The sequence below is a fragment of the Mustela nivalis genome, assembly GCF_964662115.1.
Source record: "Mustela nivalis genome assembly, chromosome: 19".
In the NCBI taxonomy this organism is placed as follows: Eukaryota; Metazoa; Chordata; class Mammalia; order Carnivora; family Mustelidae; genus Mustela; species Mustela nivalis.
This window is the reverse complement of record NC_139038.1, coordinates 16,332,960-16,359,010: the sequence shown is the minus strand read 5'-3', so window position 1 is coordinate 16,359,010 and position 26,051 is coordinate 16,332,960. Positions and strand designations below refer to the sequence as shown.

Genomic DNA, 26,051 nt, shown 5'->3' with positions numbered 1-26,051 from the left:
GAGCCTGAAGAGCCTGAGCCCTGGTTTCTCTGAGGCACCTAAGCTCCAGACCCCAACTCTCCCTGTCGAAGAGTTCCAAGTCCCGAAGCCTCGTGTCCAGAGCTGGGCGTCCCTTCCCAGACGCCGGATTTCAGGGGAAAGCGAGCTCCCAGCCCTGAAGTCCGGCTGGAGTGGGGCGGCGCTGACCCCAAGCCTCGGTGTGGGGGCCAGCCACCCCGACCCATCCCACTTCCAGCCCTCAGGTCCCTGCTGCTGCTGCGTCGCTGCGGCTCCAACCGGCCCTTGCGCAGCCCGTGTGGCCTGCAGGACCGCTCGCTTCTGGGGCGGGGGTAACGCGAGCCCGAGAAGGGCGGTCTTGCCCTTGGTCTTGTCCTGGTGCAGTCCCGGACCCTGCCCCGGGACCCGGCCTGGGGAGGAGCCGGGGGGCGGGACTAGGCCCCCAGGACCCCGGCCGGCTGTGCCTCGGTCCACCTGGGTACCCGCCTGCAGCGCCCCCCAGTGGCCCTAGACAGACTCCGGCTTGGCCGTTGCAAGGCGCGTGCGCCGGGTTCCAGCCTCGGCTGGGCCCCGGGCGTGGGGGCGTGGCCTGGCCGCAACTGGAAAACGATTGGCCCGCGGAACTAAATGTTTTTCCTAAGGAGCATTGGGATTGGTTAGGAGGACGCCCAGGGACCGCCCGGGGGAGGGATCAAACCACAACAAGCCTACGGCAGATGTGGGCGGGGCCTCAGTGAGTCCTCGGTCACCCTCTAAAGTGATTGGGTCATGGGGCGGGGCTTGACCAAACCTCTGAATGAGGGGAGGGGCGCAGGCTTGAGAGAGGCTGACCAGGATGGGCGAGTCGGGTCCCTCTCCCCAGCCCCCGGACTTGGCAGCTGCTCGGGTCTGGGAGGGTAGCCACGCCTTGGTCCTGCCCGAGATCGTGGGTCCTGAATCCAGGTGAAGCCCTAGACACATCAGCAAGAGCTCCCCGTTCTCGCCGGTGTGCAAGCACGACCTGGATGTCCACTCGGTGCGAAACCGCGGGGCCAGACGGATCCTGGCCCAGTAGAAGACCAATCTGGATACGGGGCCTCCGGGCTTCCCTAATTCTCCATCTCTTCCCCTGTGGCCTGCATCTTCCTCGGAATCCTGTCCTCGCGGTCGCCTTTGTCCACCCCTCATCTTTCTCCTTCGGAGGAAAACTGCACAACCCGTCGGCACCTACTGGGACCTGACAGAGACGATCGGATCTGTGACGAGACAGAGTCACATCGACGCACCTGAGGGTCAGTGTGTGGTATGTGACTTGGGATTGGCTTTGCTGGACGCCCCCCCCCCCCCTGAAAGCCCGCCTACGTGTCTGTCTCCCCCAGGAAGTGGTCCAGAACCTCCTGACAAACATAACTAGATGGCCGAGTGAGGCCTTGGATGCCAGGCCCAGTAGTTTGAACTTTTCCTGTGGGCTAGGGGACACATGGAAGGTTTTTGAACAGGTGAGTGGCAAGTTTGGGGCAGACTTAGCAGTCAGGTGGACCCGTGCACTGGACATTTCACAGCCTCTCCCGCATATACCCTTTCCCTGGGGGGAACTGACCTGAATGAGGGGTTAAGGGCAGGTTTTGCACTGAAATCTTCTCTTGGGGGCTGTCAGCCCAACTTTCAGAGAACAGGGTCTTGTTTGGATGTGGTTTTTCCAAATCCATCTTGCATCATAACTTTTCAGCTGTAGCTCTCCCTGCTTATTGCCTCATTCACTCCGTATTTTATGGTTCAAATTACCAGGAAAAATAACATACAAACTGTCTAGCCGGGTCAAGACTTTACCCTTGACCATGATGTATGTGAAGTGTTTATGTGGCACAAAACACTGCAGCAGAGTGTCCATAAAGGGGGAGTGGACGGGCTCAATGACCGACATTTCTTGTGCAACCCTGTGATAGACTGTATTATTGTTCCCAATATATACTGCCCTTCCTACTGGACCACTCACTATAGGGTTGTATCCATTCGTGCCCCACTTAGAGCAGGGTTGGCTCTATGTCTTGCTTTGGCCAATGGATTGTGAGTAGAAATGTCAAGTGTCACTTTCAGATAGAAGCTTTAAGTATCAGTGAGTAGGCTGGCAGTTTGCCTTTTCTTTTCCCGTTTGCTGCAAACCACCGATATTTGGAGACTAGTTGTTGCCACATCAGAATAAGTCTAAACCAACTGTCACAGAGCTAGTACCCAGAAGTGGGGCGCTACCACATTAATAAATGAACCTGAATTATGTGCCATTGGCTTTGGAGCTGGACAGCAGCTGATGAGGAAACCATCAGCAGAAGTTGGAAAGATGGTGATGTGTTAGGCTGTGGTGAAGCATTTGGTTAAACTGTAAGCTGGAAATAAGTAAGAATATAAATCATGTCCAAATGAGCTTGGGCCTTTAGGGAAAAAGGAATTTGAGAAAGAATATCAGCAGCATGACTTGATTGCTTTGGGGACGCATTTGACAGATTACGGTAAGAAAGAAAGAACTCTGAAAATAATGGGCCAGTTTTTAAGCAGAAATGGAAGAGAGTATAGAAGGTCCAGGCAGGTGATCTATATTTTTAAGCAATGAAAGATAGAGTTGACAAAGCCCTTAAGCTGAAAAGTTTGAGTGAAATCCATCTTTGTGGCAAGGGTCTTAATCAAGTGTATGGCTTTCATGCCTTTTGTAGAAACCTCTGAATTGATCAAAGTGGTTCCAAATAAAGGCTTTCAGTTAGTGGAGGTGATTCAGAAAAGAGAGATTAAGAGTACAACTCTCCCAGAGGAGTTAGTAGGCTTCATTTGCTTACAATTAACTCTAAAGAGAGAGGCAGGTCTGAAAAGAATTGTGGGTTTGGCAGTTAGCCCATAGAACTGACTGGAATCAAATAGATAAGAAGCTTCTTTCCCTCCTCACAAAAGCCACTAGCTTGGATTTTCAAAAGACCATGAGTGTTCAAGATCTTGAGAGCTCCCAAATTTCTATGGACATGAAGGAGACAGAAAGCTACTTTGCCTCTGAAGGGCATAACCTCCAATGTTTTCTCAGATGTGGCCAAGGAGAATAAATGGGAAAGAATGAGCTACTCTATGGGAACCAGGGAACTAGCTCCAGGAAGCAATCCCACCCCCAGGTAAAGGTGGGGGGCCTTGAACATCTGCCCAGCAGGATGCTGCAGTTACCATGGATCAGTAAGTTGCTGTGTGTCTCCCAAACACTCCCAAATAGTGTTTACTGCTAGTATCCCTTCCCTGTTCCGCTCCAGATGTTGGATGTGCATGAGGAAGTGGGGGCAGAGATAACTGGTGATGATGATGATGGTGGTGGTGGTGGTGGTGGTGGTGGTGGTGATGGTGGTGGTGGTGGTGGTGATTTTGGTTCATAGGTCTCTGGATCAAGAGAAGCTACCTCTGGACCTGCTATGACACTACTAGTGGTCCTGGACTTAAGCATGATGCCATGATTAGATGGGTCATTTGGGTGGTCTCCCTGGGGAAGGATATGTATATATCTTGCATGTAGAAAAAACACAAAGGCCATATTTGTGACAAAGAAGGCAGACTAGGAAGATTTCACAATTGTTCAAAACCCATCGTTCATTAACCCTTGCTGTGGGGCCCCACCATATGAGATTATATTTCCCTACCCCACAGACATCAGCTTTGGGGATGTGGCTTGCTTCAGGCCAAGGAACTCGAGTAGGAGTAACTGTACCACTTCCAAGAGGAAGGTTTAAGAGCCATCACAGGGCCTGACGCCTTTCTTCTCTTCTTTGTCTTGAGATTGAAGAATTCCAGATTGAGGCCGTTCCTTCAGACTAGATTCCGATTCTGGGATGAAGATGAAGTAAAACAGAGCCACAGCTGTCCCATGGAGGACATTGGTTCACAACATCCTCAGAAGCTTCCCAAGTAAAACCTGAAACCAGCCCCTGTACACAGAGCACAGGGAGAGACTGAACAAAGAGGCAGGCCACCGCAGATCAGTACATGGTGGGGTTAAGAAGCAAGGGGACCTACATGCCACCAGACACGTAGATCTCTGCACCTCCCACCAAATCTTAAAAATCTATATAGAGGGCTTGGGGTGCCTGGCTGGCTTAGGCAGTAGAGCGTGTGACTTCTGATCTCAGGGTCATGAGTTCAAGCTCCATGTTGGGCATGGAGCCTACTTTAAAAAAAAGTTTTTGTAGAGGCCTTCACTGGGTTCAGTCATGTCTACCATGCAGATGGTCTCAATAACACAGTACTCTCTCAAGGCTGCATCCTTGGGGCAGCGTCTGGGAGCAGAGAAGTCAAGCCAAATGGACATTCCAAGGACAAGGGAGGGGTATGAGGAACCTTTGATTACAGGGGAGGGGGGTGCTGCTCACAGGTCAACTGGCAGTCATATCCTTTTGATGACCTGATGAGCTCCCCCAACAGAGGACATGGAATATCAGTGAGAAAAACACATTTGTTGTGAACCACTGAAATTTTGGGATGGTTGTTACTGCCGCATAATTTGATCCTAGTTGATGGATAAAAGCTCTCCATGTTGCAGAGACTCTATTCAGTTCTCCTTTCCTTTTTTAATTTTTAATTTTTTAAAAAATATTTTATTTATTTATTTGACAGAGAGAGAGAGATATCACAAGTAGGCAGAGAGGCAGGCAGAGAGAGAGGGAGAAGCAGGCTCCCGGCTGAGCAGAGAGCCTGACTTGGGGCTCGATCCCAGGACCCTGGGATCATGACCTGAGCTGAAGGCAGAGGCTTAACCCTCTGGAGCCACCCAGGCGCCCCATCCTAACCTTTTTTTGAAGAAATATTTTATTTATGTATTTATTTATTTGAGAGAGAGGGAGAGAGAGCGAGCGAGCGCACAGGAGAGTGTGAGGAAGAAGCAGGCTCCCCGCTGAACAGAGAGCCTTACACAGGGCTCGATCCCAGAACCCTGACATCGTGACCTGAGCGGAAGGCTGATGCCTAACCCACTGAGCCCCCCGGCGCCCCGTAGTTCTCCTTCCCTGTCGTGGAGACAGTCAGCATACCAAACTGAGCTGAGGTAGTTCTCTGAGGTCTGAGGCTTGCTCCTTGTTTAGGGGTATTTACCCTCCGATGCAGTGAGCCTTGCTGGTTCTTGGCAGCCTGTGGCAGCTGCTTATGTGACCTAGAAAAACGTCTGGGCGATGGGGCTCAGACCTTCCACCATCAGCTTGGTGCCTGGCAAATGTCAACCTCACATATATCCCAAGACATATCTTAGGATATACCATATATATCCTGAGACCACAATGGTGCTATTACAATGGACTTGTCCAAAAGGAAAAAAAAGTAAAACCGAAACTTGCCTTAATTACAAAGATGTCTGCCCTTCCAGGAAGCCCCAACATAATGGATAGTAAGTGGCAATTTGTACTTTTGCTTATGGGTACATCTGCATGGAACAGAGAACCAAACTAACCATGGCTTATGCAAGGTAGGAGTTTATTTCTCTCTTGTATAAAAGTCCAGATTAGTATGGTGGGTCTTTGCGTGAAGTTATCAGGACCAAAGCATAATAATTAAAAAATAATAACAAATTATTTGTTTAAGATTTTACTTGTTTATTTGACAGAGAGAGAACAAGCAGGGGCATGGCCGCGGAGGCAGAGGGAGAAGCAGGCTCCCTGCTCAGGGGCCCCATATGGAGCTTGATCCCAGGACCCTGGAATTGTGACCCCAGCCAAAGGCAGATGTTTCAGTGACTGAGCCACCCGCATGCTGCAGTAATAAATTCTTTTATTTGTCTTGTTGCTGTTCCCTCCCTGGGATACTGCCCTCCCCCACGTAGTCTAAGAGGGTCCACCAGCACTTCCACAGCTGAGCCCTTGTGAAGCAGGAAAGTGAAGGGGATGGCTTGCCCTTTACCCTAAATTGCAGACCCAGAATTTCTGCTCTAATCCTATTGGCTAGAATGTAGTCACATGGCCAAGAAATAGACTCTTCCCCTGGGCAAGCTTTTTGTCCAGCCAAAAGTTCTAGGGGAACTGGGAAATTATTCCCAGGAAACAAGCTAACTTGGGAAGGATGACTATTGGGGGACAGTCCACAGTTACAGCACATACTACCAGCGCTCACCCCTCCCAATTGTATTAGCCTCCTGTTACTCCTGTTACAAAGTCCCACACACGTAGTGGTAAAACAACATGCATTTATTATTTTACAGCTCCAGAGATCAGAAATCCACAACTAGTTTCAGTGGGCTAACCCGTCAGGGAGTCGGTAGGGCTGACTCCTTCTGGAGGGATCGTTTGCCTTTTCCAGCGTCTGTTGGATGCCGGCCTTCCCTGACCAGCGGCCTCGTCCTCCAAAGCTTCCATTGTCTTATCACCTTCTGCTGTGATTCTGACCTTCCTGTCTCCCCCTTATAAGGATGCTTATGATTACTTTGAGCCCACCCAGATACTCCAGGATAATCTTCCGTCTTACAACTCCAAATTTCATTTGCAAAGTCCCTTTTGTCATATAAGGCAACATTCTCAGATTCCAGGGATGAGCATGTGGACATGGTTGGGGGCAATTGCTTAGCCTCATTTCACGTGTAAGTGGAATTTTTAAAAAATAATAAATTACATATATATAATTTATTTATTTGACAGACAGAGATCACAAGTAGGCAGACAGGCAGGCAGGGAGAGAGGGGAAGCAGGCTCCCTGCTGAGCAGAGAGCCCGATGCAGGGACTCAATCCCAGGACCTGAGACCATGACCTGAGGCGAAGGCAGAGGCTTTAACCCACGGAGCCACCCAAGTGGGGTTTTTAGAAATGTATTTACTCATGAAATATCTCTTGAGCAAGAGTCACATACTCAGTGTTTTAGAAAGTGCCGGAGAAATAGAAGTAAAAATACTTCTGCCTTTCATGGAGTTATATTTTAGTGGAAAGGACAAGTAAAGAAATAACTAAGACATTCCCAAACCATGACATGTATTATTAAAAATTAAGCAGCATTCTATGACAAAAAATGACAAAGGATTGGAGATGGCCATGTTAATAGGTAGTTAGGAATGGCTTCTTAGAGAAGGTAACTAATCCCAAGGACAGACCCGGGTGCTCAGGCCAGAACAGAGCCATGGAGGATTACTTCTAGTCTGGAAACCTAAGGGAATCTGCTCAGCTGGTTGTTGGAATTGCTTTGGATTAGTGACTCCTTTCTACCTTCCATTTCTCCCCATTTGAACCAGAACGTCTATCAACTCTTACCCTATGCATTTCCCACCATGCAAGTTGGGAGTACCTGACTTGTTTCTTCAGTTCTATAGACCACAGATGGCAGGAGTTGTGTTCTAGGAAGAATTAGAACCAGAGCCTCATCTGCATCTACTTTTGGATAATGAGATTTAGGACTCTGGACTTGATAAGATTTGTATGAGGTTTTTTGGACTCTGACTTGATGCTCTAATGGGATGAGACTTTTAGGGACCTTGGGAGGAAGTGAATGTATTTTGCATGTGGAACAGACATAAATATTTGAGGGCTAAAGGGTGAACTATAGTAATGAGAAAAATGGCCCCCGAAGATTCCAACCCCTAATCTCTATGAATATGTTACCTTACATGACAAAAGAGACTTTGCACATGTAATTAAGTTTACTAATTGGTTGACCTTAAGATAGGCAGAGTATCCTGAATTATTCAGGTGAACCAATGTAATTACATGAACTCTGAAAAGCAGAGATGCTTCTCCAGCTAGCAACAGAAGAGGAAAACAGAAGTCAGAGAAATTTGAAACAGGAGGATTTGATGTGCCAATGGCCAGTTTTGAAGGGCCCCCAGCCAAGGAATGTAGATGGCCTTTAGAAGCTGAGATCAACCTCTGACTGACACCCAGCAAAGAAAACAGGGACCTGAGTTCTACAGCCAAATGGAACCGAATTCTGTTAATCACCTGGCTAAGTCTGGAAGTGGTCTCTAGGGGAGAACCTCCAGATAAGAGCCCAGACTGGCCAAGACCTTGACTTCCATTTTGTGAGACCCTAAGTAGAGGACCCAGCTGAGTCAGACTGGACTTTGGACCTATAGAACTGTGAAATAAGAAATGAGTGGGGCGCCTGGATGGCTCAGTTAGTTAAGCAGTCGACTCTTTTTTTTTTTTTTTTTGGACAGACAGAGATCACAAGTAGGCAGAGAGGCAGACAGAGACAGAGGGGGAGGAAGGCTCCCTGCTGAGCAGAAGGCAGAGGCTTTAACCCACTGAGCCACCCAGGCACCCAAGTATTCGACTCTTGATTTCAGCTTAGGTCATGATCTCTGGGTCCTGGGATCGTGCTCAGTGGGAGACTATTTCTCTCTCTGCGCCCCACCCTTGGCTGGTGCGCTCGCTCTCTCTCAAATAAATAAATAAATCTTTAAAAAAATGGGTGTTGTTTTTAAGAGGCTGAATTTGTGGTTTTTTAGTACGCAGGGACAGAAACCTAATACTGGAGCCAGGACTTGAACGAAGAGAAAGAGCATCATGGATGGGCAAATCCTGGGCAGTGTTTTCCATCCCCAGCTTTTCGCAAGTGTAATGGCCCCAAGCCTGGGAAGAAACAAATTTGTTTATTTGCTGGGGCCTGCTCTGTAGGAGTAGGTAGATGAGATCAGAGCAGGATAGGGACTGAATGAAGGCAGGCCCCAGCTGGAGGGATTTCTATTGAGAGGGGACTATGTGTAGGGAATTGAGAACTGGCTTCCAGATCTTGGTTGAATTCAGAATCACTGCTCCACCTATTAAGCTTGCTGACTTCCCATTATCTCCTCCACAGCCCTGGCCCTGGAGCATTCTCCTGGGAGAAGCCCATAATTCATCCAGCCATTTGGCTGGGAAGTGGGTGATGACTGTCATCCACAGTACGGACAGAGCAGTGATACAGCTGCTGCTTGTACCAGCAGCAGGGTGTGTGATTTGGCATTCCTGCGATGTGCTCCCCCTTGGACAGTCGTGGTAGATAGCCAGGGGGCAAAGGAAGTGAGGGCAGAAGAAAAGTGAAGGCCAGAAGTTAGATTGGACATTATCCAGATAATAAAACTGGACATAGACATCACAAAAAAAGAAAATTACAAACCAGATCTATCAATATATGAAAATTATTATACAGCATAATTTTTTCCCGGAATGCAAGGTTGGTTTAACATCCAAAAATCAATGTAATTTTTTAAAGTTTATTTAAGTAACCTCTAAACCCAAGATGGAGCTTGAAGTCATGATCCTGAGATCAAGAGTTGAATGCTCTTTCAACTGGAGCCAGTCAGGCGCCCTTCAATTAATGTAATTCTGAATATATTTTTAAAATTTTATTTGCTTATTTGAGAGAGAGAGCCTGAGCGGGTGGGGTATAGGGACAAAGGGAGCAGGAGAAGCAGACTCTGCTCTGAGCAGGGAACCAGACCCAGGGGTTGCCAAGACCTTGAGATCATGGGTTGAGCTGAAGAGAGATGCTTAACTGACTAAGCCACCCAGGCGCCCCTAATTCTGAATATTAATAAAGAAGAAGAACCATATAATCATCTCAATAGAAAATACATTTGAGGACTCCAACACCCTTTAATTACAACAATTAAAAAAGCTTGAGAAACTATGAATAAAATGAAACTTCCTTAACTTGCTAAGTATCAAAAGGCATCTATAAAAAAATTCACAGTTAATATACTTAAATGGTGAAAGACTGGATGTTTCCCCCCTGAGATCAGGATGTCTGTTCTCTTCAACAATGTACTGAAAGTTCTAGCTCAGGCAACTAGGCAAGAAAAATAAGTAAAAGGTATCCAGATTACAAAAGAAGAAGTAAATTATCCAGATGACATGATCTTGTATATAGAAAACCCTTAGGGATATACACACACAAATTATTAGAGCTAATAAACCAGTTTAGCAAGGTTGCAAAATATAAGAATAATGCACAAAAATTTATTGTATTTCTCATTGCTGGCAATGAAGCAATCCAAAAATGAACTAAGAACAATGCCATTTATAATAGAAGCAAAGAGAATAAAATACTTAGATATAAATTTAACAAAAGAAGAGTAAGATTTATATGCTGAAAGTGACAAAAACACTGAAAAGAAATTTAAAATCTAAATATATTTTTTAAAATATTTTATTTATTTATTTATCAAAGAGAGAAAGAGCACGAGGTAGAGGGAGAAGCAGGCTCCGCACTGAGCAAGGAGTCTGATGCTGGACTGGATTCCAGGACCGGGATTCCAGGACTCTGTGTCTGGCCAAAGGCTAACAGAACTGACTGAGCCACCCAGGTGTCGTGAAATAGATTCTTTAAATCCCAAGTTCATGGGTCAGAAGATTTCATGTTAAGATGGTAGTATTTCTCAAACTGATCTGCAGATTCAATGCAGTGCCCATCAGAACCCCAGCTGCTCCTTACTTTTCACAAAAATTGTAAAGCAGATCCTAAAATTCGTATGGAAATGTAGGGAATCCAGAAAAATTTGAAATAGAAGAATAAGTTGGAGGAATTACAAGTCTTGGTAAAACTTACTACAAAGCTACAATATGGTAGCTAGCAAAACGAAAATAAAGTATGGTACTAGCAAAAAGAAAATAAAGAGAGAGATGATAGGTAGATGATAGATAGATACACCTACATGGAACACATGGAGATTCTAGAGATAAACTATGTGTACAGTTAGGTTATTTCCAACAAGGATATCAAGAGGATTCAGTGGAGAAGGAACATTCTTTTTAACTAATAGTGTTTGGATAAGCATGTGCAAAAGAATGAAATCACATATAAAGATTAGCCCAAAATGGATCAAGTATCCAAATGTAAGAGTTTTAGCTATAAAATGTTTATAGGGGCACCTGGGTGGCTCAGTGGGTTAAGCTGCTGCTTTCGGCTTGCGTCATGATCTCAGGGTCCTGGGATCAAGTCCACATCAGGCTCTCTGCTCAGCAGGGAGCCTGCTTTCTGCTCTCTCTGCCTGCCTCTCTGCCTAATTGTGATCTCTCTCTCTCTGTCAAATAAATAAATAAAATCTTAAAAAAAGAAAAAAAAATAAAGCCTCTGCCTTCGGCTCAGGTCATGATCCCAGAGTCCTGGGATGGAGCCCCATGTCGGGCTCTCTGCTCAGCGGGGAGCCCGCCTCCCCCCATCTCTGCCTGTGTCTCTGCCTACTTGTGATCTCTGTCTGTCAAATAAATAAATAAAATCTTTTAAAACAATTATAAAAATAATAAAATGTTCAAAGTTTACCGAAAAAAAGTTATAAATTTTTTTAAAAGATTTTATTTATTCATTTGACAGAGAGAGACACAGCGAGAGAGGGAACACAAGCAGGGGGAGTGGGAGAGGGAGAAGCAGGCTTCCTGCCAATCAGGGAACCTGATGTGGCACTCGATGCCAGGACTCCAGGATCATGACCTGAGCCGAAGGCAGACATCCAATGATTGAACCACGCAGGTGCCCCGAGGTTACAAATTTTTTAAGAGAATTTATGTTGAGAGAGAGAGAGAGAGTGCACCTGAGATGGGGGGGGGAGCGGAGGGAGAGAACCCTCAAGCAGACTCCCTGCGGAACGTGAAGCCAGTTGCACAGCTCCATCCTAGGACCTGTGGTCATGACCTGAGCCAAAACCAAGAGTCAGATGCTTAACCGACTCAGCCACCCAGGTGCTCACAACTTTTATAAATTTTAAGCCTTATAAGTTTAAAACTAGGTTGTAAACTTTGTATATAAGGTTTCTAACACTTGTAGATAAAAACATAGGCATAATTCTTCATGACCTTGGATTAGGAAAATGGTTTCTTATATATGGCTCACGAAGCACAAGCAACTAAAAAAGAAAAAAAGATAAATGAGATATCTTCAAAATTAAAATTTTTTTCTTTTGTGCTCCAAAGGGCACCCAGAAAGTAAGAGGACAATCCACACAGTAGGAGAGAATTTTTGGAAATCATAAGAAACTTTTATCTGGAATACAGAAACAACTTTTGCCCCTCAACAGCAAAAAGCCAAACAGCCCAATTAAAAAACACGCAAAGAACTTCAATAGACATTTTTCCGAAGATGAGGTACAAATGGCCAATAAGCAAACAAAAAGATGTTCAACATCAGTTTCTTTTTTTTTTAATTAACATTTTATTTATTTATTTGACAGAGAGATTTTAAGTAGGCAGAGAGGCAGGCAGAGAGAGAAGGGGAGACAGTCTCCCCACTGAGCAGAGAGCCCGATGTGGGGCTTGGTCCCAGGACCCTGAGATCATGACCTGAGCCGAAGGCAGAGTTAAAACCCACTGAGCCACCCAGGTGCCCCAAGACGTTCAACATCAGTTTCCACCCAGGGAATCCAAATCACAACCACAAACTCACACCCACCAGGATGGCTATAATCAAAAGATAATGGCAGCTGTTGGTAAAGGTATGAAGAAATTGGAACAGTCATACCCTGTTGGTAGGAATGTAAAATGGTCCAGCCACTTTAGAAAACATTCTGACAGTTCTGCAAACAAGAGAATTGAAAAACATGTCCAGGGACGCCTGGGTGGCTCAGTCAGATAAGCATCTGCCTTTAGCTCCAGTCAGCATCCCAAGATACTAGGATGGAGTCCCACATCCTGTTCCCTGCTCAGAGGGGAGCCTGCCTCTCCCTCTCCCTCTGCCTGCTTCTCCTGCTGCTTGTGGTGCTCTCTGTCTCTCTGATAGATAAATAAAGAAATAAATAAATAAGAAGAACATGTCCACATAAAAACTTTTACATGGGGCGCCTGGGTGGCTCAGCTGGTTAAGCCACTGCCTTTGGCTCAGGTCATGGTCTCGGAGTCCTGGGACCAAGTCCCGCACAGGGCTCCCAGCTCTGCAAGGAGTCTGCTTCTCCCTCTGACCTTCCCGCCTCTCTCACTCTCTCTTTCTCTCTCTCTCTCAAATAAATAAATAAATAAATAAATAAATAAAATCTTACAACAAAAAATTTTACATGAATGTTCATAGCAGCTTTATTCACAGTAGCCAAACAATGGAAAACCCAAATATTCATCAAGTGATGAAAGGATTATAAAATGTATTTCTGGGTGCTTGGGTGACTCAGTCGTTAAGTGTCTGCCTCCGGTTCAGGTCAGGATCCCAGGGTCCTGGGATCAAGCCCCGCACCAGGCTTCCTCCTCCTGGGGAAGCTGGCTTTCCCTCTCCCGCACCCCCGGCTTGTGTTCCTGCTCTTACTGTCTCTGTCAAATAAATAAAACCTTTTAAAAAAGAAAAAAGAAGGGCGCCTGGGTGGCTCAGTGGGTTAAGCCACTGCCTTCGGCTCAGGTCATGATCTCGGGGTCCTGGGATCGAGCCCCGCATCGGGCTCTCTGCTCAGCAGGAGCCTGCTTCCTCCTCTCTCTCTCTGTCTGCCTCTCTGCCTACTCGTGATCTCTCTCTGTCAAATAAATAAAATCTTAAAAAAAAAAAAAAAGAAAAAAGAAAAGAAAATGTATCTCCAAGGGGCACCTGAGTGGCTTAGTAGGTTGTCAGACTCTTGATTTTGGCTCATGTTATATCTCAGAGTTGTGAGATCAAGCCCAGTTTTAGGCTCATGCACTGGGCTTGGAGCCTGCTTAAGATTCTCTCTCCCCCTCTTTTTGCCCCTCCCCCCTCTCCCTCCCTTCCTCTCAAAAAAGTAAATGAAATTTATCTCCATACACTGGAAGATTATTGACAATGAAGAGGACTGGAGTACTGACAGCACAGCTGAACCTTGAAAATGCTGTTGGAAGTGAAAGAGGCCAGTTACAAACAGCACATATGGTGTGATTCTGTCTGCATGAATTATCCACAAGGGCAACTCCAGAAAGATAGAAAGTAGATTAGTGATTGACCAGGGCTAAGGGAAAGAAGTTGGGGTTGGGGGCAATAGGAAGGGACAGCTAATGGGTGTGGAGTTGCTTTCAAGCAGATGAAAATTAGATTTCGAGGACCCTGTGGATATCCTAAAATCCACTGAATTGGAATCCAATTCAGAGATAATCTAAACAGGTTAATTGTACAGCATGTAATTTATATCTTAATGAAGCTGTTAAAATACTTTTTTAAAAAGGTCAGACCATCGGAGTCCTTAGGGAGCAGGCACTGGGGTATAGGGTGCCTGCGGTATCAGAGAAGGGAGACCAAGAGATGGTGCACTGTCGGGGCTCAGAAAGGGAGCGGAGGCTGTGGATTCCTCCCAAACATCCAGGGGACCACTTCATCCTTCACTATAGACAGATACCCATGGGTATCTGTCGATTAGGGAATATGGTATCTTTGTACCAATTTTTAAAAGATGCCTCGTCATTCCCAACATAAATCATCTTGGGCAACGTCACAAAGCTAGTTGGGAATAACCCAAATCCCCCTGTTTCCAACACCCCAGTCCAAGTCTGTTTCTTTCCTGGACCCTGTCAGTATTTGGTTCCAGCCTGGACAGGCAGAAAGCCTGGGGTCAGTGCTTATCCTGCTTTGGGCAGTGAGTGTCCTTGGCCAAACTGGTGTCTTCTCCTGCAACCACGACACCCTGGTCCTTGCTGGTGCCATGTGGCCTCCTTGTCCTTGATGGAGAGCAGGAATGAGAACCTTTTTAAAACTAATTTCTGAGGATTGGTCATGACGACTGTAAGTGAGGTCCATGACATCAGGGGACACTTGATACTTCTGTTCCTGAAGCTACCTGGTGCTGCCCAAGTCCCCTTTGACTGGCATGTGGGCCTAGAGAGGGGCTGCACATTGGTCACTTCCTGAGGCTGCCAGCTTGGTCTAGAGTTGGTAAGAATAAGTCTAGAGATGATAAGAGCATGGAAAGGAGGATCTGGTTCCCTGAACTTTGGCTTCATTTTGGCTTATAAATCGGGAGGGCCCTAGCGGCTGGACTTCATAATAATCCAAAATCAGTTCTGGAGTGTCCTTCTAAGAATATTTTTTTTAAAGATTTTATTAATTTATTTGACAGAGATCACAAGTAGGCAGAGCAGAGAGGCAGGCAGAGAGAGAGGAGGAAGCAGGCTCCCTGCTGAGCAGAGAGCCCCATGCGGGGCTCGATCCCCAGACCCTGGAATCATGACCCAAGCAGAAGGCAGAGCCTTTACCCACTGAGCCACCCAGGCACTCCTCCTTCTAAGAATATTCTATAGGAATTTGAGTATGAATGTGTGATTAGACCCAGATGGGAGTATAACCATACTGCTTTGCATCTTATTTTTTTCACTTGACATATTTTTGGGAGATCTTTCAACAACCTGGGTTAATAAATGTCATTTTAAAAAATAGCTGCATAATATATTTTACAGTGGCTAGCCTTACTTAATTAGTCCTTTGCTAATGGACTTTTTAAAAAAAGATTTTATTTATTTATTTGAGAGAGACAGTGAGAGAGAGTATGAGAGAGGAGAAGGTCAGAGGGAGAAGCAGACTCCCTGTGGAGTTGGGAGCCTGATGCAAGACTTGATCCCAGGACTCTGGGATCATGACCTGAGCTGAAGGCAGTTGCTTAACCAACTGAGCCACCCAGGCACCCTCCTGTCTGCTTAAAACAAACAAACAAACAAAAATAAAACACAACTTCTGTGGTTTTGGTCTGAGTTGAAAGCAGTTGCTTAACCAACTGAGCCAGCAAGGGGCCTTGCTAGTAGACTTTTAAGGTATTCCCGGTTATCACAGATTTTGCCGCACCAAACATTCTTATCTTCAGTTTTGCTGTGGACATAGAAAAAACTCGTGGTGTAAGTTCTTTGACATGTGCTTGCCCAGCCATGGGGTATATGCACTTAACTTTTATTTTTTTTTTAAAGATTTATTTATTTATTTGACAGAGAGAGAGAGAGAGATCACAAGTAGGCAGAGAGGCGGGCAGAAAGAGAGAGAGTGGGGGGGGGAAGCAGGCTCCCCACTGAGCAGAGCAGGGCTCGATCCTAGGGCCCTGGGATCATGACCTGAGCCAAAGGTAGAGGCTTAACCCACTGGGCCACCCAGGCACCCCTGCACTTAACTTTTTAATAACCATGACCAAATCATCTTCCCAAAAGATTATTCCAATTCACACTAAATGTGGGGCTTTGTTTCTTTTCTTTGAAAAGTTGTGTAGGCTTCCAGAGTACGGATATGACTATAATTTAACAGCCTATCTTTTTCCACTGATTAGAATAACCACATTTATTGTAAACTAAATTCCCAGAAATGGGGCTGTTTCTAAACCTTTGCCCCCACGCCACTGGCTAACTTATTCTTGTGCTAATAATAACCCGTTTTAACATCAGTGTGTTGCTGTTTATCTGTCAAATACCTCACCTCCATTCGTTCTTAAAAATGTATTATGTAGCATTTTGAGTTTTCAAAATTTGGGTTTTCAGGCCCCTTTTGGGGGGTTGCATGGGGGCTTAGTCTGTTAAGCCTTCATTTGATTTAGGCTCAGGTCACAATCTCAGGGTTATAGGATCGAGTCCCAAGTCAGGCTTCAGAGTCAGTGTGAAGTTGGGTGGAGATCCTCACCCCTCGGCTGCTCTGCCCCCGCCCCACTCACACGTGCCCTCTCTGAAATAAATAAATACAAAAACGACAAAAAACCTTTTTTGGGGCGCCTGGGTGGCTCAGTGGGTTAAGTGTCTGCCTTCAACTCGGGTCATGATCCCAGGGTCCTGGGATCCAGCCCACATCGGGCTCTCTGCTCAGCAGGGAGCCTGCTTCCCCCTCCCTCTCTCTGCCTCTCTGCTACTTGTGATCTCTGTCTCTGTCAAATAAATAAATAAAATCTTTGAAAAAATAAAAATTAAAAAAAACTTTTTGGATGAGAGTGAATCTAAGGATTAAACTAGAATAAACATTTTTATTTTATATTTTCTAAAGATTTTATTTATTTATTTGAGAGAGCGTGAGCAAGAGAAAGCATGAGAAGGGGGGTCAGGAGAAGCAGACTCCCCGTTGAGCTGGGAGCCCGATGTGGGACTTGATCCTGGGACTCCAGGATCACGACCTGAGCTGAAGGCAGTTGCTTAACCAACTGAGCCACCCAGACACCTGAATAATCATTTTTAATGTCTTTCCATTCAGGTACTTGGTACGTCTCCTTTCACTTAGGGGTTACAACCTTCAGAACGGGGATACCATTTTCTTCATATGGGTTTTGCATGTTTCTTGTGAGGCTTATTCCTTTATAGTTTATGGGTTTTGTTGCTACTGTGAGGGGAACCCCTTCATCCCCTACGTGGGTTTTCTGGTTTGTTATTGCAGTATACGAAATACACTAGTTTTGGACCTCAGTGGATTATCTATAAAAGGATGGAACTACTCAGTAAAAAGTTTCCATGATGAAATAACATTGGGCTAAACAAATGTAAGTAGATTTGTTCATTGTTGTATCAGTGACTTTAATACACTTTTGATCACCAAAAATCCCCAAGAGGGGCACAGGGTATTTTCTGTACTTCCTTGACCAGGGAACCTTTTGTCAAGACATTCTGAAAATATACACTGGGAAACAAGCCAGCCAAAGACACTTCTGGTTTCTAATCTGTCAATCCAGGGGTCTCCAGTGAACCTTATGTGATGCCCAAACTCCCATTCCGTTTCCCCCAGCCAAAACAGAAGACAACCCAGTGTCAAAGTGAATGTTTTAATGAGTGTTGCTCAGAGGACACGTGTCTCTGTCCCCCAACTCTTTGCTGGCAAGGAAAGCTAGCTGCCCGGGGGACAGGAATCTGGAGTCTAAAAAGCAGGGGCAGAGAGGTTCAGGAGGCACCCTGTGAAGTCTGGGCTCCTGGCCGTGAGGTGGAGGGGGCATGGGCCTCAAGCTGGTCCCTCCTCAGGCATTCCTAGCAAAGCCACAAGGGGCTCCAGGGGCGTGGGGGTCCCGATGGGCACAGGGTGGGTGCGCTCGTGCTTGCGCAGGTCACTAGCACTCAAGAAGGCCTTGGGGCAGTGGGGGCAGGTGTAGGGGCGCACAGAGCTGTGGGTGCGGCTGTGTTTGCGCAGCCCTGCCCGGTCAGAGAAGCTCTTGCCACACTGGGTGCAGGGAAAGGGTCGGAGCTCCGGGTGCGAGCGCTCGTGCCGCCGCAGCAACGTCAGCGTGGAGAAGGTCTCCTTGCACTCGCGGCAGGCAAACTGCGGCGGCTTCTCGTCCACCTCCTCTGCCCCCACCTCGCCTGCCCCCGCCAGGTGACCAGGAGCCTCCCCAACCCCAGCATCTTGGCACTCCACGTGTTCCACCGTCATGCCCACCACCTGCCACTGGGTGGCCATCACCCCGCCCGATTCCGGGGGCAGCCCGAGCAGCCCTGCTGGGGGGTCCCCTAGCGCGGCGCCCGCGGCGGGGCCGGTGGAGCCCTCGCCCGCCACGCCGACGGGCAGGGCCAGCCCCACGACCAGCTCCTGCGGTGGGGGCGCCCCTGCGGCTTCGCTGCTTCGGTGGGTGCGCTCGTGCTTCCGGAGGCTGGACGAGACCACGAAGGACTTCCCGCAGGCCGTGCAGTGGAAGGGGCGCTCGCCCGAGTGCACGCGGCTGTGCTTGGTGAGGCTGGCGCGCTCGGCGAAGGCCCGCCCGCACTCCTCGCAGCGGAACGGCCGCTGGCCTGAGTGCACCAGCGCGTGGCGCTTGAGGTCCCAGGACGCCACGAACGTCTTGTCGCACTGCAGGCACTTGAAGGGCCGGTCCCCCGTGTGCACCCGCCGGTGCATGGCCAGGTCGGCCGGCTGTCGGAAGTCTTTGCCGCACTTCTCGCAGCGGTGCGGCTTCACGCCCTCGTGCGCGCGCTGGTGGCGCCGGAAGCTCGACGGGTCGGAGAACATGCGGCCGCAGCGCGGGCACAGGAAGGGCTTCTCGCCCGAGTGCGTGCGCTCGTGGCTCTGGTAGGAGCTGAGCTGCGTGAAGCCCTTGCCGCAGGCCGGGCAGCGGTACGGCTTCTGCGCCGCGTGGATGCGCTGGTGGCACGTGAGCGAGGACGAGCGGGAGAAGCTCTTCCCGCACTCGGAGCAGAGAAAGGGGCGCTCACCGGTGTGGGACCTGCGGAGCAGGGGACGCGGCATGAGGCGGCAGGCCTGGCACCCGGCCCCTGTGGTGGCCGCGCTGGACCGCGGCGCCTCCTGGTGTCCCCGGGGACCAGCGGCTGCGCCCCGGGGCGGGAACCTTCCGGCCGGCTCCAGACCCCGGGGAAGACCTGGCCCCGCGCGCCCAGGCCGGCTCCACTCCCGCCCGCCAGCGTCTGCCAGGGATCCTCTGGGCACCACTTCCAGCCCCGCGCGCGCGGTCCGCCCCGCCGCACCCAACTCCCCGGCGCTCGGCTCTCCCCGCAGCCCGCCCGCTCGCCTTCCCACGGGCTCCCCGGGCCGGCCCTTCCCTAGCTCTCCCCGACGGGGCCCCCGCACCACGCCCTCACCGCTCGTGGTTGCGAAGGTCCTTGAGCTCCGCGTAGGCCTTGCCGCAGCGCTCGCAGCCGTAGGGCCGCAGGCCGGCGTGCGTGCGCCGGTGCTTGCGGAACACCGAGGGGTCGGCGAAGCTTTTGCCGCAGTCGGTGCAAGCGTAGGGCCGCTCGCCCGTGTGACCGCGCTGGTGGATCTTGAGCTTGGAGAGCGCGCCGTAGGCCTTGGGGCAGTGAGCGCAGCGGAAGGGCAGCTCGCCGGCATGGGAGGCCAGGTGCACACGCAGGCACACGGGCTGCATGAAGCGGCGGCCACACTCGGGGCAAGGGAAGGGCTTTTCGCCAGTGTGGCTGCGGCCATGACTGCGCAGCTCGGGTGCCGTTTTGTAGGCCTTGGGGCACAGCGGGCACGCGTAAGGCCGAGGCTTGGCCGATGCGCCTGACCCCTTGTCCCCGCCAGCATCCTCGGCCTTGGGTTCTGTCTCTGGCTTCAGCTTGGCTTCCGCCACCTCTTCTGCGCAGTCTACGGGGCCGTGTGTGGCCGCGTGACGCGCGGCCCGAGGCGCATTTGGGAATGTCTTCGTGCAGGACAGGCATTTGTAGCGGCGGCCGGAGCGCTTGTAGCCCGGCGCGGGGGCGGGGGCGGCGGCGGGCGCGGGGGACCGGGCCTCCGCAGACTCCACCTCCATGGCTTCCAAGGCTGGAGCTTCTCTAGGAAAGAAGCAGAGTTAAGACACCAGCCGCGTCCCTTTGGCGTTCTCTAAAGCCTCAAGGGGACTCTGTCTTATCTGCATTTGTCTCACCAGGGAGGGTCCTATCTCTCCTTCCAAACATTCCTGGCTCTCACGCTCTGAACTGGCGTTTCCTCTCTGGGCTGTTCATTGATGAAGAAGTTGGACCAGGTAACCTTGGAGGGGCCGAGAGAGGGAGCTGGCGTCATCAAATGTCCACCGGTACTTTCTTCCCCAGCCCCTGAGCTTCTCCAAAGGCTGAAGCATCCCAGAAGGCCCAGGCTCCGTCCATCTCCCCATCCTCCTGCAGCTCAGCGGCTAAGGCCTGTGCCAGGGCACAGGGTCCCGTGCAGGGCTGCAGACACAGAGGTTACCCGGATGTGGGCCGGCCTGAAGGCGGCCAAGTTCCCAGGGAAGGCAGAGGCAGGTCCCGAAGAAGGCAGAATTAGTGGGCTAAGTGGCGACGGGCACCGTCTGTCTGAAGTGACAGGTCCCCAGTCCCCAGCGCATGTACTCGGTCTTTCCCCTCTGGTTAGTCAGAGGCAGCAACTTTTCACAGAATTCTGGCCTTGCACAGCTGTAAGGGACTCCACCCCAGCCAGGAATCCTGGTCCGCCCTCTGCTCCGGAATCACTGTTGGGCTCCTGTTCCCATAGCTCTGGTAACGGGGAACTCACTACCCTCCGGGCAGCTGCAGCTGCTAGCAGTTAGATGTGTCTCAGTCACAATCAATACATCTGATTTAGCCTGGCGTCCCAGGGCACCCGCTCTAGCTAAGGCCCCTTCTTTTTCATTCCACCCAGCGGCTCCTGGGGCTCACGGCTGGGAGGAAATAGGATTAATGGCTGCATTAGTCTTAACACCAGCTCATCCTCCCAAGGGGATGAAAAGAAGAGGATTATGGGCAGATCCACTTAGGGAGCACTCGGCAGCAGCTGCAGGGGCCGCCAGTGTGCGGGGTAAGGATGCTGCTGTAGGCCGTGGTGGGAGCCAGGTGTGTCCTGAAGCTAGTCTGGGCAGAAGGAGCCTGAGTCGAGTGCTCCTTTCTAGGCCTGCTTCCTCATCTGTATACCTCAGGGGTTGGTGGCTTCCAAGTCAGGACCCACAGGAGCCCTTGGGGTAAATGGCACGGGCTGAATCTTGGACAGTACCTTTCTGCCTAGTGACCCTTCCCCAGTCTCCCGCCCCTAGACACAAAAAAAAACGCCATGTTACAGGCAGCCAGAATCTTCTTTAGGTATCATGTCATACTTTGTCCCCTGCTCAGTAACTTCTCATGACTTCCAGCACACCATGCAAGCTCCCAGGTTCCTCCTGGCTATTACAAAGCCCACCAAGCCTTTCTTTGAGCCCCACTTCCCCCAGGAAGCTCTTCCTGTATCTCCCCTATGGTTTTTGGCCCCAACCCCGCACAGCTCTGTTCCAGTCTCAGCTTGTTTTGGTTTGGTTCCCAACCCCCCCTCACTTTTCCCACTAAGTGCTGGGGCTGGAAGGTGAGTTAAAGGGCATGAGGCCTAACCTTCCCCGTGGCTTGAATTCTCCCTAGAATTTCCAGGGGATTCTTCCCTATCTCTGGATTAGGCAGTCACTAACTCCTTTCTAGACCATCTCTGGACAGTCTGACTGATAAGGTTTCCCTTAAATAAAAATGATAGTTCCTGTTTACTGAGGACTTGCCTCAGTAAAAGGCAGTATCCTAAGCTCTTTACATGTGTTAACTCAAACTTCACGTCAACACTGTGAGGCGTGTTCTGTTATATATATTCCTTTTTTACAGAAAAGGAACCTGAGGCTCAGACAATCAGTGTAGCATTGTGGCTAAGTGTCCCATCTCTGAAGCCAAACTGTCTGGCTTCCAGTCTTGCCTCACTCACTTCCTAGCTATGACCCTGTGCCATTTACTTCATGTCATGGCACCTCGATTTTCTCATCTGAAAAATGGAGATAAGAATAGTACTTCCCTGGGCGCCTGGGTGGCTCAGTGGGTTAAAGCCTCTGCCTTCGGCTCAGGTCATGATCCCAGGGTCCTGGGATCGAGTCCTGCATCTGGCTCCCTGCTCAGCAGGGAGCCTGCTTCCCTTCCTCTCTCTGCCTACTTGTGATCTCTGTCTGTCAGATAAATAAATAAAATCTTTAAAAAATATATAATAGTACTTCCTAGTGTTGGTTGAATTCTGTGAATAACTGCCCTCAAGTATCGAGAGTCTTCTTAGAGCCAGTCACTTCGCGGAGCATGCTCCCTTGGGTCACTCTCTCAGAGCTTCCTGAGCTAGGGATGCTTGTCCTCATTCACAAAAAAATGAACTGAGGTTCCCAGAGGTTTAGAGACTAGCCCATGGTCACAGAGATAGACTCACAGCTGGAGCTTGAATCGAGGTGTTTAATTTGCCTTGAGTTACTGGGCTCTTGCATCAGTTGTCTGGGCCCTCCCTACGCTGATCAGAACCCAGAGTTCAAGCCACATCTTCATGCTCTCTCATCCCTGTGGAACACCTTGAGACCAAAACCAGCACCCTTTTTGCGGCTGTGTCCCTCTCCGAGAGTTTGACCCCTGCCTGGGTTCCAAGCTCTGGGCTTCAGTGTTCCTATCTGGAGGTGTACACCTGTCCTCCTAAAGCACTTCCTGGGGGAGGGGGGGGAGGTAGGGAAGCATCAGGTTGGTTGCACCAAGAGCCCATCCACGAAGAGCAGGGGACTATGTACGCTAAAATCCCACCATTAGGGCGCCTGGGTGGCTCAGTTGGTTAAGCATCTGCTTTCAGCTCAAGTCATTACCTTGGGGTCCTGGGATCCAGCCCTGCTTCGGACTCCCTGCTCAGTAGGCAGCCTGCTGCTCCCTTTCCCACTGCCCCTCTGACCACTCATGCTCTCTCTTTGTCTCTCAAACACTCTGTCTCTCAAATGAATAAATAAAATCTAAAAACAAAACAAAGAAACCTTAAAATCCACCACTCGCTCCTCGCTTCATTATTTATTTACCAAGGACCTTCCACCCACCACCCCCTAGACTGGGATTTCTCCAGGTCAGGTCCGTGAACCCCTGTGCGACAGTCACCATCCAGGGAGTATGGGACTCGGACACATGCTCTTGGGGTCACCTCAGCCAACACTTAACACGTAAGAACCAAAGACACATCCTTAGGTCTTCACAAAGCTTCTAGAAGAGGGGCATTGCTACCAGGCCTCTCTTTCAGAGAGGAAGGCCCCCGTAAGCACTTTACAAGGACACCTAGCTTGTCAAGAGGCCCAGACTCCAATCCAAGTTTTCAGGCCCCCGGGCGGGGTTCTTTCTCCACCAGTCTGTATTTACTTCAGGGTTATGCGCCGCATCCGGAGGCTTTCCACTGCTCCTAGGACAGACCTGCATCTTTCCCTTGTGGAGGCTACTCCACCTCCCACTCTTCTCTACCCGCTCACTCTTCCCTTTCTTTCCCAAAAAGAGCTAAATTCCTTTCCACCCCAAGGCCTCTGTACCAGTAGCTCCCTCTGCCAGAACCACTGTTCCCCAAGGATCACTGTGTAGCTAACGCTTTGATTTCATTTGGGCCTCAGTCCCCTGTCACCTCCTCAAAGAAGGCTTTCCCTGACTACCACCTTCCTTAATGCAGTTTTGGATTCTTGCTAATCACTAGTCCCTCCTCTTCAGTTTCCCATATGGTGTCATCTGGGTAACAATTCCTTGCAAGCTTACCACTGGCCAGGTATCGTTCTATGCATTTTGTAGGTGCTACTCAGGCTAAGCCTCGCGACTGCTTAGAAATATCTTGTGACATTTATGAATGAGCGCATGCATGGAGAAGGCCCTGTGAGGCTATAACCAGAGGGAGGACACCTATAGGCCAGGAAAAGGGTCCTCACCAGGAAGTGAATTGGCCAGCATCTTGGACTTCCCAGCCTCCAGAACTGTAAGAAATAAATTTCTGTTGTTTAAGCCCCTTCAGTCTGTGTGGGTTTTTTTGTTGTTGTTGTTATGCTTAGCCTGAACAGACTAAGTTAAACAGTATTATTTCCCCCGTTTTACAGACAAGGATACTGAGGGGAACAGATATGAACTCGTTAGCCACAGCTAATATTTAAAGCCAAGTGGTCTGGCTCTCAAACTTCTGCTTTCTGGGGTGCCGGGGTGGCTCAGTTTGTTGAGTGGCTGCCTTCGGCTCAGGTCATGATCCCAGGGTCCTGGGATTGAGCCCTGCATTGGCCTCTGTCCTCAGTGGAAAGCCTGCTTTGTCTCTCTCTGCCCCTCCCTTGCTTGTGCTCTCTCTCTCTCAAATAAATAAATAAAATCTTTTTAAAAATCCAGAAAACAAAAAACTTCTGCTTTCTGTGCTGATTGTTGCTTATACATTTTATGTTGCACTTGCACATTTTATGGCTGGATTATTAATCCTCTGTCTCCAGGCTGGCAAAGAGCCAGGAACCTTTATTTATTAATTATTATTATTATTATTTTTTGTCTCCTGTACACCTAGAACTGTGGCTGATGCCCCAAAACAAAGTGAGACAGAAGTCAAACCCAGGTCTACGGCCTCCCCCATACTGGGGGTTTGTGAGACTGTCAACGACTATTTATTAACTGAATTTCTCTGCCTTTCCAAGTTCACAACGTCCAAATACCAGCCAGCACCCCACGGTGCGTTCACTGCTCTGGTGAGGGAGGCTGGTCTTTGCTTCACTGGTTGAGGAGGGAGATGCGGGGCTGCTGCCCCAACAGGCTGTAAATGCTAGAGGCCTTGATTTACTTCCCAGACAGCTTAGGCTAGGGCCCTGCCCGCGGGGATGAAGCAGAACGGAATCCGTTTTTGTCCCTCTGCGCCTCGGTCTCCCCGGGTGTCCATACGCAGCCGGCAGGCAGGAGGCCCCAGGAGCCGAGTGCGGACCCAGGAGCCGCGCAGAGTGAGGGCTGACGCTCTCCGAAGCGTCCACGCTGGGCAGCTCCCAGCCCACTCCCAACGCACTTTCCCAGCCTCGGCTCCAGCGCGGGGCTCCCCTCCTGAGAGCGCGCGCACCCCGGCCTCAGTCCTCCAGCTTTGCCCCCGAAATGCATCTCCGCGTGAGCTCCCCGCCCCGGAGCCCTCGGCCGCCGCCTCCCCCGGGAAAAACCCGGCCCCCTTCAAACGCGCGCTTCCCCGGAGCCCTCACGACTACCGAACCGGCGGCAGGGGCAGGGCCAGGGCCAGGGCCAGGGGCGCTCCGGCCTCGGGCTTCCCCACAGGAAAATGGGGCCTCGAGGCCCGCGGGAGTTTGAAGGGCCTCGGGCCGAGGGGCAGCGCCGAGAAGGGCCTAAAGCTGCGGAGACCCGGTGCCTCCCGCTCCCAGCAACGATCGACGCGTCGGCGCCCCCGCCAGGCCACCCCGCGGGCCCGAAGCCGGGGCGGACTCGGGTCCGAGGCCGGGAAACGCGGCCGTGGAGATGGAGTCAGGAGGAGCGGACGGAGACCCGCAGCACCAACAAATGAATGGGCGGAGGGCCGCACGCCGGACAAAGGCCCGCAAGATGGCGGGCTCTAGGACCGCGGGCGGGGCGGCCGGGCCTCGGCCGGGGAGGGGCGCGCGGGCGCCGGGGGCCTCGTTAGGCGGGCCGCGCGCCCGGGACAAAAGCCCGCAACATGGCGGGCTCTAGGACCCCCGAGGCCCGCACCGCACGAGGCGGGCAGCCGCGCCGGCCGAGCCCTGGAGTCCGCAGCAGCCGGCCCGCGGGGACAACCGGCGGGTTCTAGGACCCGCTGGGCCGGAGCCCGCCGGCGCCCTCCCCGGGCTGCACTCCTCCTGCCCCGCCCGCGCTGCTCGCGCCAGGCCAACCCCATCCGCCCTCTGCACCCGCGGGAAACCGAGGCCTCAAGGACTGCGTCCGCGCTGGGGCGGCCCGGGGGTCCCCGCGGCTTCCCGCCGGCATCTCGTACCTCCGCGAACTTGGGTCGGGTCCGTGGCGTCCGCGGCAGCTGCTCTCGCCGGCGGAGTCCGGGACACTGCCAGGGAGGGGCCGGCGCTAGGACCCAGCGGGGGGGAGGG

The 26,051-nt window shown here is 50.5% G+C and overlaps 1 protein-coding gene and 1 long non-coding RNA gene across 7 annotated transcripts; one reads left to right on the top strand and one right to left on the bottom strand.

The window, feature by feature from the left end:
* The first annotated feature begins 155 nt into the window (after nucleotides 1-155).
* Nucleotides 156-6,650, top strand: LOC309854861. 3 transcript variants are annotated; one of them, XR_014306452.1, is made up of 4 exons: nucleotides 163-1,475; nucleotides 3,044-3,186; nucleotides 3,778-5,741; nucleotides 6,182-6,650. It is a non-coding gene; the product is annotated as an uncharacterized lncRNA (long non-coding RNA). The 3 variants fall into 3 exon arrangements; XR_014306454.1 differs by lacking the exon at nucleotides 6,182-6,650 and having other exon boundaries at nucleotides 168-1,475; nucleotides 3,044-3,128; nucleotides 3,778-5,555; XR_014306453.1 differs by lacking the exons at nucleotides 3,044-3,186; nucleotides 6,182-6,650 and having other exon boundaries at nucleotides 156-1,475; nucleotides 3,778-5,555.
* A 10,904-nt stretch (nucleotides 6,651-17,554) lies between these two features.
* On the bottom strand, nucleotides 17,555-26,026 carry ZNF668 (zinc finger protein 668). Of its 4 annotated transcripts, none has more exons than XM_082714337.1 (4): nucleotides 25,943-26,023; nucleotides 20,115-20,218; nucleotides 19,330-20,022; nucleotides 17,555-18,956 (listed from the first exon to the last, which is right to left on the bottom strand). In XM_082714337.1, exons 3-4 carry the CDS (start codon nucleotides 19,998-20,000, stop codon nucleotides 17,744-17,746), a joined length of 1,884 nt encoding a protein of 627 aa, XP_082570463.1. In that variant the 5' UTR covers nucleotides 20,001-20,022; nucleotides 20,115-20,218; nucleotides 25,943-26,023; the 3' UTR covers nucleotides 17,555-17,743. The 4 variants fall into 4 exon arrangements, with proteins under 4 accessions (XP_082570463.1, XP_082570461.1, XP_082570462.1 ...); XM_082714335.1 differs by having other exon boundaries at nucleotides 20,115-20,397; nucleotides 25,943-26,019; XM_082714336.1 differs by lacking the exon at nucleotides 25,943-26,023 and adding an exon at nucleotides 23,901-25,146 and having other exon boundaries at nucleotides 20,115-20,397.
* Nucleotides 26,027-26,051: the final 25 nt, after the last annotated feature.